Raw genomic sequence first — 16,072 nt, forward strand, 5'->3', positions numbered from 1 at the left:
GAAGCGGCCCCCCTAAGGACAGCAGTCTCAGGCTGCTAAAACATCCCCATCTTCTGGTTGAAGCAGTGGCTTTTGGTTTAATGATCTGTGAATTCAGAAGGTAGCGCCTTTGAGATGGATGCTCAATTCCCAGATTCCCTCTGTTTCCCTTGTTTTTCTCTCAAGTTCTGTGTGTCTGTGTGTGTCTGTGTGTGTCTGTGTGTGTATCTGTTGCACCCGTGTGTGGTAGGTGTGTGGTGTGAGGTATGTCTGTGTCATGACTAAGTGTGTGTGTAATGAAAGTGTTTGTGGCGAGATGTGTGTCAGTGTGTGGTGTCCCCGTGTGTGTGAGTGTGTGCATCTGTGTGTTTGGTGCACCTGTGGGTGTGGGTATGCTGGTGCAGGGGAGCAAAAGTGAGCACTCATGGAGACCCAGGAATGGCTGAGATCCTTCTGTGCCTTCGGAGTTTTCACTGATTTGTGCAGGAGCCCGGCCAGGAGGCTGCTTGGTTTGGCTCGTGCAGCGGGGTGGGCCACTGCTCATAAAAACCTCCAGCTCGGCCCCGGTGTCTTTGGTCGTAAAATCCCCACAGCCACCAGCTCTTGGCTCTAACCTTCCTCTGCCCAGCTGGGCACAGTCCCTGGAACGCAGCTGCTGGAAGCTCTGTCATCCCCGCACCTGGGGACGCCTACCACCTGTCCTCCTTCTCTGCTGCAGCCTGTTGCGGATTTCCAGAAATGCCTGGAAATTTCTCCTCAACCAACCCTCTGTCTTCCATTTTCCTTACTGTTATGGGTTTACATGGTGCTTGTTCAAATGTGGTTTTCCCTGTGCCTCAGGAGAGGGAGGAGGTACCCGTGCCTGCTCAGCCTGCCAGCTGTGACAGGTGGCCCTCCCACGTGTGCCTCCACAGGCTTCACGACTGCCCGCGAAGGGTCCTTTTGAGTGGGACGGCAGGGGTGTTTTCATTTAGAAGTCATCAGTTGGGCACCTGGGTGGCTCAGTTGTTAAGCGTCTGCCTTCAGCTCAGCTCATGATCCCAGGGTCCTGGGATCGAGCCCTGCATCGGGGTCCCTGCTCGGCGGGGAGTCTGCTTCTCCCTCTGCCCCTACCCCTGCTCGTGCGTGCTTTCTCTCTCTCATAAATAAATTAATTAATTAATCTTTAAAGTAAATAAATAAAAGGCATCAGTTGAAATTGCAGTGAACTTAAGAAAAGTATTTCAGTTTTTAAACAATTGAATTAACCACAGTAGGGAGACTACTACATGTGAATGTATAATGTGTTTGGATCAATATGCTAAAGATCATCTTAGTGTGCTTGTGAAAATAATTTTGATCTACTGGATCCCCCAATAGGATCTTGAGAACTCCTAGGTTCTGTAGATTATATTTTGAAAATCACTGGACGACACATTACTTTCATTACCATTTTATAATATCGGTAGATTTTAGAAAATGTACATTTGTGTTACATTTCATGCACCAAGTACGTGTTGTTTTTTCTCAAAGGGTCCATCTTGCTGGGACGATGTCTTAATCCCAAACCGAATGACCGGTGAATGCCAATCTGCAAACTGCCCTGGGACTACAGCCGTAAGTGCCTGGTCAAATCCATTCTTTTCATTATCGCATCTTCAGTGGTTAGTAGGAAATTAGAATAGAGACAAGAAGGCTAACTGATTTTTCTTCCATCTGATAGTATTCAGCCAAAGTGTCATCAGATTCGAAGTATTATTTGTATAGTCACCCCAAATTCTACCTTGTTCATTGCCATCCAGTGTCATTTTCCTAGAGGCTTAACCACTTTGGGTGACTATTTTGAAACATGTCAATTTAAACTCCTTACAGAGTGATATTCATGGAATATAAAGAAGAGCCACTTGGGAGCCTAGCAAAAGAAAGTAACAAAGATATAAGGTTAATCTTTGGGCTGGTGCTGTGATATTTTGTATTTATATTCCGCGTTGTTCAAAATTGCTTTCTTTCTTTATGTCTTTCTGCCTTTCTTTTTGTGTCATAGTGGGCTATTAGAAAATCTAGTGTGCATGAGCAGCTCTACAATTGCATGACCATCTTCTGTTCTCTGCACTCCCCTTACTCTTTGCAAACATATGCCATATGTTGATGTTTCATATAGAGCAGATATTTAGTAAAAGCGATCCTAAGTACTGAAATTATTTTTTAAATCATTTTATATTCTGATCATGTTTGTAATTTGTATATTATTTTCCTTTTTACCTCGAAAATTCCTGGATCTCTCATAATCTGACTGTATGTATCTCCTGAGCTGTAAATACTGTTATGGTGCCAACCCAGATGTCAGTGTTAGTTCACAAAGTGTCACAGCCAGCTGCCAGTTCGTATCTTCTCCCAGGAATAAAGTCTGTCAATAGCAACAGGTAGAGTCTTTGAGCTAGAACCATTAGGCCTGCCTTGTCTCTCCAATCTGCAGGGCAGTTGCAAGGTACGGAGGGAGAAGTGAGCAGCACTAACAATCATTTTCCATCAAACAGGGGCGAGGACCGTGAGCAGATTTTTATTAATGCAAATCCTGAAGAAAAATAATGACTTGTTTGTCAGTCACATATATCCAGGCATAATATAGTCTTGTAACTTTGCTACCGAGATGAAAGGAAAGTGAATATATTTATGGGGCACAATTCTTCAGTATAATTACGTACCCACCCATGTATGCTTACAAGTGCAGTATGTATATATTATAGTGTATAATATCTCTTAATTACAATTATATGTAATAATAATCATATCTCCATCCATCGATTCATTCATCCATCTGCACACACATGCATCACCTGTTATGTGTAACGCTGCGGTCTCTGTATCATTTTTACAATCATGTGAGGTCCTTTGAAAACCTACTTCAATTCCTGATAGTCTGACTGCCTCTCCCAGACCTTGATATTAATTGGCAGGATTTAGTCACATCAGAAGAGACACTTTTGCATCTTAAAGATTTAGCTGCTGGGGCGCCTGTGTGTCTCAGTCGTTAAGCATTTGCCTTCGGCTCAGGTCATGATCCCGGGGTCCTGGAATCGAGCCCCTCATCGGGCTCCCTGCTCGGTGGGAAGCCTGCTTCTCCCTCTCCCACTCCCCCTGCTTGTGTTCCCTCTCTCACTGTGTCTCTCTGTCAAATGAATAAAAATAAAATCTAAAATAAATAAATAAATAAATAAATAAATAAATAAGATTTAGCTGCAAATCAGTCAAAGGGGGAAACTGCTGAGTGGGACTGAAAATCCTTTCCTTTGCTTGTTGCATATTCTACTTACCTTAGGTATCAGTACATGGAATTCAGCGTAAATTAAGGTATATTGCAGCTCTGTATCTGACAGCAGGGTGATCTGATATCCTTCAAAATCCTTTCAGTACCCACCATATAAAAATACTGGATTAAATTACAAACATGTATTTTTAAAAGAATGGCTGTGCTGACAACATAATAAGGAAGCGTATATACGTCAAAACCAGGAGAAAGCTGGACCCCAGAGGGGAAACTGTGTCAGCTGAAGTGAGCCACCACCTTGGCAGCAACGACTGATCACTGGGGGCTGGAGCCTCAGTTGGGCAGGTGTCTATGGGAGGCTGCAGCTGAGTTTATGGCTTCATCAAGGTGGCAGATGAAACCACAGAATCCTACATAGAGCTAGTACCCATAAAACATGATACCCTTGTGGGATCTGCTGGAGAGGAAGGCGCTAGCTTCCCGGAGAGGCGGTCTGTGCCGGTCCCTGGCTCACTCTGATCCCCTGGTCGGTGTTCCTCACCCATGTGCACTGTTCTGCTGGCTGCCGCCTAAGGTCTCACGATGGACCAGATCCTGGGCAAATTCACACTCCCCGAGAGGGAGGAAGTCCCTACCCACCCTCCCAGACCACTCTAGGGTTGCAGACATCGTCCCCAGCCCAGAGTGAGGTCTGGACTCAGAATTAACTCTGAATTCCAGACAAGAAGGTCTGTCCACAGAGCCCTTCAGTGTGTTTCGGGGGCCCCCTGAGGAGCGAGACAAATGAGCCCACTCCATGGTGCCTTGAGGTGTGTGCTGCTGGCCCTGAGGACCACCCCCTGCAGCTGGCAGCCATCCATTTCTGTTTGCAGCCCACCCCAACAGGACACCAGTGTGGCAATGTGACTTGTGATCGCATGGTGCGGGGCATACTGAGGAAGTGGGTCCAGGATAAGGTGATTCACAAGCCAACTGAAATCATCACAGCCGTCAACTACAGACTTAAAAAAACAAAACAAAACAAAACACATATAGATGGCTCTTGTTTTTTTTGTTTGTTTGTTTTTTATTTTTCTTTTAATCCATTCTGTCTCCTTATGTCTTTGGTTAGAGAGTTTAGTCCATTTGCATTCAAAGTAATCATTGATAGATATGTATTTATTGCCATTTTATTCCTTGTTTCATGGTGGTTTTGAAGATTTTTCTCTGATTCTTTCTTGTCTTTCATGTTTTGCTGATTTTCTTTTGTGATATATTTGGATTTCTTTCTCTTTATTCTTTGCATATTTATTAGTGGTTTTTGTAATATATGGTTACCATTTGATTTGTGTCTAACCTCTTCTGCACATAGTAGCCTATATTAAGCTGGTGGTGGTTTACCTTTGAACCTGTTCTTTTCTCCTCGCCTTTCCATGTTTTAGGTATATGTTATTATATTTTATATCCTTTTTTTTAAAACATGTTATTTATTTATTTGACAGAGAGAGACACAGCAAGAGAGGGAACACAAGCAGGGGGAGTGGGAGAGGGAGAAGCAGGCTTCCCGCCGAGCAGGGAGCCCGATGCGGGGCTCGATCCCAGGACCCTGGCATCGCGACCTGAGCTGAAGGCAGACGCTTAAGGACTGAGCCACGCAGGTGCCCCATGTGAGCTCTTAATTGCCAAAAATCACAGCAGTTAGGACATGGGCCCACTGGCCCGGTGGAGGTGATACAGATGCAGATCAAGGGGGAACAAATACATTTTGAACAAATTAACAAACAACATGTGAGATTGTAGGTTAAGATTATCTACCCCAAAAGCCAAAGTACATTATTAAAGATTTTTTTGAAAAGCATTATCAAAAATAGATTTTTTTAAAAGGTTCAATAACTCAGAAAGATAAAGCATTTTAAAAATTGTATGATCTTAGTAACATGATCAAACCCAAAATATATTAAGGACAAATTCTCAGGATTAATAAGTATATGGATAAATCTGGCACGAGGGCAGGAGATAATAACATTGACCTCTGAGGGGCTGGGAGCTCCAGCAGCATGATCAGGAAGTATGTGGCAAATCAATACAACCAGTGACCAGGGTTGCATCGTGAACACTGCACCCAACACCTGGAGATGCCTCCTTTTTTAAGCATATATGGAACATTTCAACAATTGATCATGTTTTGGGGCATTAAGGCATTTAAATAACACTTACAAAAGCATAACCATAAAAGTCTCTGAAACATGGAAATTCAATTAACTTAGCCAGTAAATCCAAATGGAAATATGAAACCAAACAACAATGAAAATACACCACATATCAAATCTTTGGGGGTGTTGTGAAATTAGAATTTAAAGGGAGTATTTAGGACCATCAGTGCTTATTTTATAAAAGAAGAGAGAATAAATTTATTTAAATGTAATGTTTAAAAGGTAGAAAAAGAAATCGTCATATCCAACTATTTTTCTCTCATTTTTTAGTGAACACTAAATAAAGGAATTGAAGGCATGCACACTTTTTTGTAACCAGTGGCTGGCGGCACTCTCAGTGTGAGAAATTTAATTCATTCTTTCTCTTTCTTATCTTAAAACATTTTTTGTGTGAATTACATTTTTACAGTGCAGCTATATATAAACATTGACTCCTGTGTTTTCTAAGGCATTGTGTGTGGTGTTTATTTCTTAAGGAGATGAGAAGATAGGCATTTTTAAGTAGTTTATCATATTTAAATTTGCAGGATATTTTAGGTTTTTGACAGTATTTTATACACTATATATTATATTCTCATTAAGAAGTTAAATTTCTATCCCTTGAGAAAAAATATCCATATACTTAAAATTCAAAAGAGCAAGGTCACTAATATAGTCATAATTAATATTTATACACTTAAAGATAATCTATTTAGATCATTTTAAATACAGTGAAATCTAAACTTGGTTTTTAAGAGTACAAATATAAACTTGACCCTCGCTACACTTTAGACGGAGAAATCTGTACCTAATTCAGTTTTACACTAATCGCTGTTACCTAAACAAAGGAGCATAGCATTAGTTCTGAATTTCATAAAAAGAATTCTAGTCAGCTGAGAGGGTATATATGCTTCTGATTTAAAGAGGGACAAAAATCACTTAGGATTTTCTCCATTAGTGAAATTAAATCAACTTTGGATATGACATAAGACCTTAAATTTTCTTTGTAAATCTTTTTTACGTTTTATGTATGATACCTTAAGCAACCAAGATATTTGTGTTTGTCCATGCCCTGGGGTTATGTGATTTACTCAGTTGCACACACATAGGCTAAGGCATACCCAGAAGTCTTACTCTCTGGGTGTTATTTCTGAGTTCCAAATTATAACTTTAAAGCGAGTGTCCCCTGTTCATCAAACACTCCCCTGTGGAAACCTCTGACTTAGTAGTGCTTTTGTGGTAATGAAGGGTTTCTAAGCCAACTGTGAGAGTGTTGCCTTTTTCCTCACACCTTATAATTGGACAGCAGGGTTTAGGTGAAGGGGATAGTGCCTTAGATGACAAGGAAAAAAATTAAATCATGGCTTTGTCCTAGTTCGTTCAGGCTATAACAAAAATACCATAAACACGGTGGCTTATAAAAAAACAAACATTTGTTTCTCACAGTTCTGGAGGCTAGGAAGTTCAAAATCAAGGGCCTACTTCCTGATTGACAGATGCTATCACATGGTGGAAGGGACAAGGGGTATTTCTGAGATATCTTTTATAAAAGTGCTAATTCCACTCATGAGCCCTCTGCTCTAATGCTCTAATCACCCTCTAAAGAACCCACCTCCAAACACCATCACAATGGGGATTAGGCTTCCATATATCAGTTTGAGGGGGGGACACAAACATTCAGTTCATAGCAGTCTTCAAAGTGATAAATGGACCACGGTCAATATTTTTGTTCTTGTTAAGGAGTGTTATTTTACTACTTAACAGCCTATGAATACATAATATTTTATGTTTTTGAGTAGTCATACTTACCTGAAATCCCATGTAAAGTAATGTATTTTATGTTTAAAATTATTTGACTTTGATAGGCATTAAACTCTTTTACATGGAACTCTTGTTATTTATCAGAAACAGTTTAGAAAGACCTCTTAAGATAGCTTGAATGAAATTAGATACTAAAAACTATCCCCTAAACTATAGTAAATAACATAAATATTAAACTCAATGTAATAAATAGAGAGCCTCCATCTTATTCAACATGCAATTTATTTCTTATATTTTCCCCCAGTTGAGCTCAGTATATGTCAACTGGAATTAGTTTGAATAAAAGTTAATATTCAGAGTCTGTATCTCTGATTTCATCTTCTGGGGAGATGTTGACTAAAATGAAATGAATAATAAATAAAAGTCACCTAATACTGAACAATTTTTGTAGAGAGAGCATTTGCATGGTAGTTTATGTCCAAAAAGTTTCTAATTAATGTTTTAGTTTAATCAAATCACTCTCCTCAAACGGATCTGTGTTTCTTTTGGTTGTTTCTATTGTTGTTTTAGACTTGATTAGAAGCTCACAAAATGAGATGCAAGATTTCTCAGGATGGTTTCCTGGTGTAGACTGTCTGTTCTTATTTTTTCCAGTATCCAATAATAATGAAAAGTTGGCTCTGTTTTGTTTTTAAGAAAAGATCTCAGGTTGACCAGGTATCCCTGAGATAGTCACAAAAGTCTGTTTAGATGCAAGATATAAAAGTTGCTGCAGGCTCTACAACCTTGTGTGGCTAAGCCCGTCTACACAACGCAGTAGCCAGCATGGGCACAGACATTTCCAAATACGTAAACAACCCCAGCCCTCGTGGCTTCCATCTCAGAGGGCAGCTGGGCACTTAAGTGTGGAGGGAAAAGAATAAAAGCAGAAGAAAAAGAGGAGAAGGCATATGTTCCCTGCTCATTCTGCCCTGATGTTTGGTCGAAGAGAAATGGTCTCCATGTCCTTTCACTGTTCTCAGCAGTCATGTTTTCTTAATTCTAAATAAAATTGAATTGTGAAAGCTTTGAAGTCGAACTCAGATTATGATTGAATGGTATCTAAGCGTGACAAAGTGGTCTTTGTTGTCTGACATGCAATTTGGGTGACAAACTAGAAACTTCTTAGAGCATTTTTCAAAAACCGATCAACTATTCAGACTCAAGGACAGTTCACTTCTAAACTACATTTTTACCACTTGAGAACAAAAAGTGTCGTTTTTAAAAAGTAAGGTAAGAATTAGAAGATAGATATTTTTATTAGAGTCAGTGAAGGTTTTGCAAATTTAAATGAAAATTTAAAATGTTTATATGTAAAAATAAATTAGTCTATTATGAAAAAAGTGTCAGTTTTTAAAAGCACTAAAGAAATTGAGGTCGTTTTTAAGAACCTAGGGGTACTTGGGTGGCTTAGAAGCCAACACTCAATTCAACTGAACTGTTTTTTTCTGTGACATAACCCTCCTTTTTGTCTCGACTGTTTGATAACTTAGTGGGAAATTGTATCAACAGCCATCTCCATGTAATTGTAAAAGACTCTTGTACGCTGTTCCATGAAACAAATCTCCAAGGAAATAAAACCAGGGACCAGAAATTAGTGCATGTGTATCAGAATTCCTATATACACAAGGTAACCAGTATCCACACCAAGTGTCCACACATATGACCTTGGTTTAGTTGATGATGTCTTTGTTCAAGCAAATGTCCAGTTTCTATAACATATATTTTTAAATATTGGAAATAATTCCTTGCCTCCTCAATTCCAGGAAACTCCTATTCTGTGTGAATTGTCAGTAGTTTTCTTTCACTTGAGGACCCATGATTCTCTGTGTTATAATTTGTATCTCATTTTGTATACAATAGAAGAAAATCATGCCTCTTATCACTACACTGCATAAGATGAGCAATTTAAAATCTGCTTATTATCTCCAGAGGCTTCAAAAGTTACTTAATTTTTCATCTTTCCACAGAACGGTTCCAAAGCCAGATATGTTAGTAAGAGGCTGCACTGAAGGTTGTGTTATGGCTTTAGACAAGGGCCCAAGTCAACAAAGAAACAGCAAAGAAATTTATTATGATTAATCAGAGAAAGGTGCATTTCTAGACCACTAGGTTTTAGATTGGGGAGACGGTATATTGATCTGCCAGGAAACATAGCAATAGGTGTAATAAGATAATTTCAGACAGATTTATAAATGAAATTCTGAGAACTGGAATGAAGAAAGATTATATAAATACCACTGTAAACATCATCAAACTTTTCAACTAGGATGGTAGATGAGACCTACCTAGAAATAGCTGGGAGTAGGGACTGAAGGCCACTCTGTGATCACCTCCGTGCAGATACACAGGCAGCTAATGGAGTGAGAAGAATAGAAGGAAGATGTGTGAGTGATACAGCAGGAGAATGAGGACTGCTTCTCGGCTGGGAAATAGCCCTCTTGGTCCTTCAGGCAGGTGATTGATGGCTCTCAGAGACCCACACTTCATCATGCCGTGATGGAGGTCATTAAGAAACCATCATCTCTCTTACTCAGGTCAAGCTAGCGCTCAAAAAGTTATCAAGGGCCATGATAAAATTTAGTTTTTAAGATATATGCTGCAAAAAAAAATACTTAAAGCCAGTTTCCCAAACCTGAGATTTAGGATGGAAAATATAAACATGGAGGATGAAATCAAAACTGAGAAGAATCCGATGTGCTCTTGACCACATGTGCTGAAACATTTATTTTCACTAATATTTCTTGGAAACAAACATAGTTTGGGATCCTCAGGTCTGAATTTCCTAAAGTGGGTAATAATCATCAACCCCCTCAATCCTCAGAATTCGCAAAAATAAGCATGAGTGTTTTGATGAGATAAAGAGAACACTTTTATGTTTAAAGATTGGGAAGCAAAATATAATTTTTAAAATGTGTGTCTTTCCATTGAAAGAAATATAGTCATTTTTATAATACATACTTATTTGTTGTGTTAGTCACTATGCAGAAAATAAAGACTGGCCTTTAGGAGCTGGGAATCTAGTTGCAGAAATAAGACCTTATAGAAATGACTGCAATTCGGATTCAACAGAAAAAAAAAAACAAAAAAAAAAAACTTACTGAGCATGTCTTCTACGCCAGGCACTAGGAATAGGAAAGCGAATATTCCATTGGCTGCTCTCGCAGTTTGGGAAAAATTTCAGGATGGAATCAGAAGTGCAGGCAAATGGAGATTTTTACCGTGAACTAAATATTGTTAAAGATGGATATGAAAGACTGTAAAAAGACTTCACCTAAAAAATGAAAGTCTCCCCTTTGTGAGTAAACAGAGGAAATAAGACAAATTGGTATATGAATGCCATGAAGCAAGCACCAAAAATGCTTGTTAAAGTACAGAGAAGAGAAATTTCCTCCACAGAGATGACCAAAGAAAAGGCTTTCTGGGGGAGGTGGCCCCTGAGGGAGGGGTGGTGCAATTTTCACAGGCGGTGATGTTGGCAAGGTTGAGAGTTTCCTGAGGCAGAGAAAATGATGGGAATAAAGGGATAGAAAATGGAGGACCATTTGTTCCAGGAATGACTTTTAGCTACTAGACAGTGTGCTCAGTTCTCCTGTGTGTGCAAAACCGACATTGCTTCCGTGGAGCTCCTCCCAGCCCCGATGACCTGGCACTTGTCGTCAGGGAAGATGAAAAAGAAAAGCACAGGACGCCACGAGGACAAGGAACAGAGCGGAACCTGTGAGTTAGGGCAGCCCAGCTTGGGGAAGGCAAGCTGGAGCTGCGATCTGCAGGCGGAGCCAGCGTGAGCTGCGAGAGGGGCAGAGGATGACCTCCCGCAAGAAGGACCCTCTTGTAAGAGTCGTCCTGAGGGAGGAGACTTTGAGAAGCATCTGGAATTTAGTGCTGACTGAGAAACAAGAGGCAATGCAGTTTCCTTTGTGTGTGTGTGTTATTTTGTCTGTGCTCTCCACGTAGAGGACTGTAATAGAAGTACCTTACCATGTTGAAGTTTCGATATTTTGAAGGCTGAAATAGCAGTTGAGCTGCTTGGCATGACGGTGGGGTAAGGAACAAAGCAAAAAAAAAAAAATATATATATATATATATTGAAGGTAACAAAAAAGACAGTGTTTATACAGTTTGTTTATTGTACTTGAATCCCTGGGAACGTGTGAATAAAGGTAGATGAGAATTGGCATTTTGCCTTCCTTAAAACTAGAAACACAACATACAAATGAGATTTTAGTTTGGAACCGATTAGAAGCACCACACTTTTCTTGTATTTATTGGGTAATTAAGAGCAGCCATATGGTTGTCTTCTGTCTTATCTGTTCACGTTTCTCCAGTATGTTCCTCAGTGGGAGTCGTTTAGTGGTTGATTGAAATTCTATCTTTATTGGCAACTCTCTGTTATCTGTAATTGCCAGAAGTGGATGATCCAATATAAAAGGTTTCCCTTCCCTTCTCTTCCTGCCACTCCCATTTTCTCAAACTTACTGGAAAACCAGAGACTTTTATTTTATTTATTTATTTTTTTTGCCATTAACTTTTGAAAATATTAGAGGGGGCAGAAAATAGGTTACTACATGAAGTAAATTTTGAGTCTATCTGAGAAGCCGTTTCTTCCTAAGGATTATCAAGCTGACTGGAACTTTATGCTGAACAGTTTGAGGAGTGGACTGAGTTAAGAAGCATATCTGTAACTCCTTCTGTTCTGATGTGCATGTTAATTAACTTCTGTTCATTTCCAGTCTCCATTTGTGAAGCAAAGATTGTACATCACTCTTGAAATTTCACTGAGTATGTAGGAATTCAGGACTCAGTAAAGCCTCCTGTTTTTCAGAAATGAAAGATAATTCTGTTGAGTTCACATAACTGTCAATATCTGTAGATTTTCATATCTTATTCAGAAATGCCTATATTCTTCTGGATCACAGAGCTGTCATTTTTTTCTTAGAGTTATCTAATTTATTCATCCTTTACCAGTCTTATTAAAAATGAACTATTCCAATCAAGCAAAGAACCAATCCTCCATGTGCTTCTAACATTTCATTAAAACTTACACTGATGTTCACAAGAAGTATAAATCTCATTAAGTGACTTTATGTTAAGCAATTAAAAATTATATCACTTAGCCCAGTGCCCAGTATATGAAGACTCTTTAGAGAATGCATTCTAATTTAGTATTTAATAGTGAGTGGTATTAGTTATTATAAGGCATGCATTTAAATTTGGACATTTCCTTGATTGGATGCTGAAATGTTTTAAATGCACTCACTGCTAAGGACTGTGGTTCAGTCACATGCCTGAATGATGAAATGTTTATGTCATGTAGTCAAAGCAAATATAAATGGAGAAGAACACATAGTGGGGGCCATTGCAGGCCAGCAGTTATGGTATGTGGTTTGATAAGAATAAAACCGTAACAGTAGAGATACAACAGTACATTTTATTGGAGTTGAGCCTAGAGGAGCTCCTTAGGGATGGCTTCTGTTTACTCTTAAGGAATACGCAGAGTCAATAGAAGTGTTATAAAGAAGTTGCCGGTGAAGAACAGGATCTATCAGCCGTGGTTATGAGACTAGATGAACTCTGTGATGATCAGAACCCAAGAGAGCAAATAATAGAAAGGTTATCCAGACCAGAGGATTAGTTAGGATGTTACAAAGTCATGACTACTATAAATTAGGATTAATAATCCACTAATACTCATCAATCCACACTGTTGAAAACATGGTTCTTTAGAAGTCATGGACTGACCTCATATGGAGAACTCTGGTTTAGTCTGAGTCCTTCCACGTTTTCTCTGACCACCACAACCGAGTACCTCTCAAGGATTCTGTCAGCTATCATGGGTAGCTCTCCAAAGGAGAAAACAAAACTACACAATAATAACAACCAAAGTCTTCTGTAATGGTGAAGGCCAGTCTCTATTAGGAGAAGAGGCAGAAGGGGAGAGGAAATAATTAGGGTTAGCTGAATAAATGAAAATTAATTACTCTCTCGGTCAAATGTTGCTTTGCTGCTAAAGACATGTCAAGGAGAAAGACCTCCAGCTGCTAAGAATCACCAAGGGTCTGGCCAAAAACATTTGCAGGTTTAGGAACTAAATCTCAGCAACTCAGATCTTGAAGAGACCAAGTCATGAGCTAAAACAACACACAGAATTTATGAACCACATCAATTCGTTAATGTATACTCCAGGGACAACATGTCCAACTGCACAATATTCACGTCTACCCCCCACAGATCTGTCTCTTTTCCTTTTCCCTTCTTCCTCTCCCTTCTCTCTCTCCCTCTCTCTTATCTTTCTTACTTCCTCTCCTCCATAGCAGCTCCCAACTATCTGGGCCTTGCCCAGAATCAACAAGCTATACATCCTTGAGTGGTTGCCCAAGGTTTCTTTGACAGTCCCCTTATCACACGTTGGGTTCTACTTCTCCTCCCCTGAGACCTGGGCCAGCCATGGTGATCTGTTCCTGAAGGATAGAATCCAGTAGAAGTGAGGCTGTGTTCTGAGGCTGGGTCACAAAAGGCAAAACTGCATCTGTCTGGCTTTCTCTCTTCTGGGACGTGGATGCTAGGCACACTCAGCCAACAGAGAAAATTGGCTGGATTCCATAAGGCCATAATGATGAGAGAGCAGAAGGAGAGGAGGCCACACAGAAACAAGGAGAGGTGACTAAGGAAACCAAGTGTTCCAGCACCCAGCAGGTTAGCCCTCTCATTTTCAACTGCCATTTTTGTGAACAAGAGGGACTTCAGACCATTCCAGCTTTTGAGCCTCCCCAGCTGTTGACAAGGGAGCAGAGATAAACAGGCTCCACCAAACAGTGCTTAAATTGCAGCTTTATATGTAAAATAATTTTTTTTAAAAAATGTGGAAGCCACTAACATTTGGGGTGGTTTGTAGTACAGCCATAGAAATAACTGGAACACCCTCCATAGCGTTCTGCATGATCATGTAATTATACAAAAGACTATGCACACTCTGATATATAAATATGTGTGTGTGTATGCCATATGCTTATGAAAGGGGGTTCAAGTCAGAGATCAGACAATGGTTTGATGATGAAGGCATTAGAGTAGAATCATATTGATTTGTGAGACTTCATTTGTCCTGGGCTGGAATCATTTGTATATTTGAATATACCTTTATCTTGGAGAGTATTGGATAAACAGTAACAAGAACTTTCCAGTCAACTCCCCCACTTATTAGGTACCAAGTACACCACTTAGTCATGCCAGAGGAATTAAAATGCAGTTACATATCTTCCCAATTTAGTCCTATCATGTCTACCTGAGGTTACACCCTGGTCTTTTAGATTTTTGCATGTATTTCCCAGGTCACCATTAACAACATAGTAACAAATGATTTTATCTCATGGCTTACTTTGACAGTAGTCACACTTTTACAAAAGGCTAAACTTAGTACACAGCCTCGCAGTCAAGCTCATGGGCAGTGGGGTCAGAGAAGCTTGATGTGAATTCTTGTTCTGATATTTACAGGCTGGTGACCTTGAACAAAATCTTTCCACCCCTGTCAGTTTCCTTGTCTGTGAAACAGAGATGCCAGTGCATTTTAGACCAGGTCATTGGAAGGATTAAGTCTAATAAAGGTTATGAAGTGCATACCCTAGAGCCTCTCGTGGCAAGGGATCAAGAACCATAGTTGTTGCTATTAGAATGTGTTGACTTACTAGATTTGATCTCAGAAGATAGTTTTGTTCCAGCCTTTTCCACCAGAATTGGAGCCAATTTATCAGAATGCCTATGCAGTTGATTGCCATTTATACAAGTAACATAAAGTATTCAAATTAATAAAGTTTCTCTGACAATAACTTTGTAGCTAACTGTAACATCTGTAGTTCCTTAAATAAAAATGTACTCAATTTGCATTTTATATAATACACGATTGTAACATAGATAAAATTTTCTACCAGCTAATCTGGAGGAAAAATATTACATCATCATAATGATTTAGGAAGAGCATTATTGTCGATCTTTTTTTTTTTTTTGAGAACCATGTGCCAGCATGATTATTATGATAATACCACATATTTTTAATTATTTTTATTTCAATTCCAGTATAGTTACATACAGTATTATATTAGTTTCAGGTGTACAATGTGATTCAACAGTTCTATACATTAGTCAGTGCTCATCATGTAAATACACTCATTAATCCCATCACTTAATCCCACCCCCCCACCCACCTCCCCTCTGGGAACCATCAGTTTGTTCTTTATACTTAAGAGTCTATTTCTTAGTTTGCCTCTCTTTTGTTTTTCCTTTTCCTATTAGTTTTGTTTCTTAAATTTCACATATGAGGGAAATCATATGGTATTTGTTTTTCTCTGACTTACTTCACTTAGCATTATACTCTCTAGCTCCATCCATGTCCTTGCGAATGGCAAGATTTCATTCTTTTTACGGCTGAATAGTATTCCATTGTATATGTATACCACTTCTTATTTATCCATTTGTGTATTGATGGCCACTTGGACTGCTTCCGTCTCTTGGCTATTGTAAATAATGCTGTTATAAACATAGGGGTGCATGTATCCCTTTGAATTAGTGTTTTTGTATTCTTTGGGTAAATACCCAGTAGTATGATGACTGGTTGGAAGGGTAGTTCTATTTTTAACTTTGTGAGGAACCTCCATACTGTCTTCCACAGTGGCTGCACCATTTGGCATTCCCACCAATAGTGCATGAAGGTGCCTTTTTTTCTCCACCTCCTCTGCAACACCTGTTGTTTCTTGTGTTGATGATTTTAGCCATTCTGACAGGTGTGAGGTGATATTGCACTGTAGCTTTGATTTCCATTTCCATGATGATGAGTGATGTCAGGCATCTTTTCATGTGTCTTTTGGTCATCTGCATGTCTTCT

At 39.4% G+C, this 16,072-nt stretch overlaps 1 protein-coding gene across 1 annotated transcript in view; it reads left to right on the top strand.

Moving 5' to 3' along the window:
* The window catches only part of PRKN (parkin RBR E3 ubiquitin protein ligase), a 1,301,937-nt gene that overhangs the window by 652,118 nt on the left and 633,747 nt on the right, over window positions 1-16,072 (top strand). Inside the window, exon 5 of the mRNA XM_028103346.2 lies at window positions 1,492-1,575. Coding sequence (XP_027959147.1) covers window positions 1,492-1,575 — 84 coding nt within the window. The remainder of the gene's footprint in view (window positions 1-1,491; window positions 1,576-16,072) is intronic.

This window comes from Eumetopias jubatus, unplaced genomic scaffold (assembly GCF_037043125.1).
Source record: "Eumetopias jubatus isolate StellerSeaLion01/CBP00866 unplaced genomic scaffold, mEumJub1_p1.0 scaffold_6, whole genome shotgun sequence".
Taxonomy (NCBI): domain Eukaryota; kingdom Metazoa; phylum Chordata; class Mammalia; order Carnivora; family Otariidae; genus Eumetopias; species Eumetopias jubatus.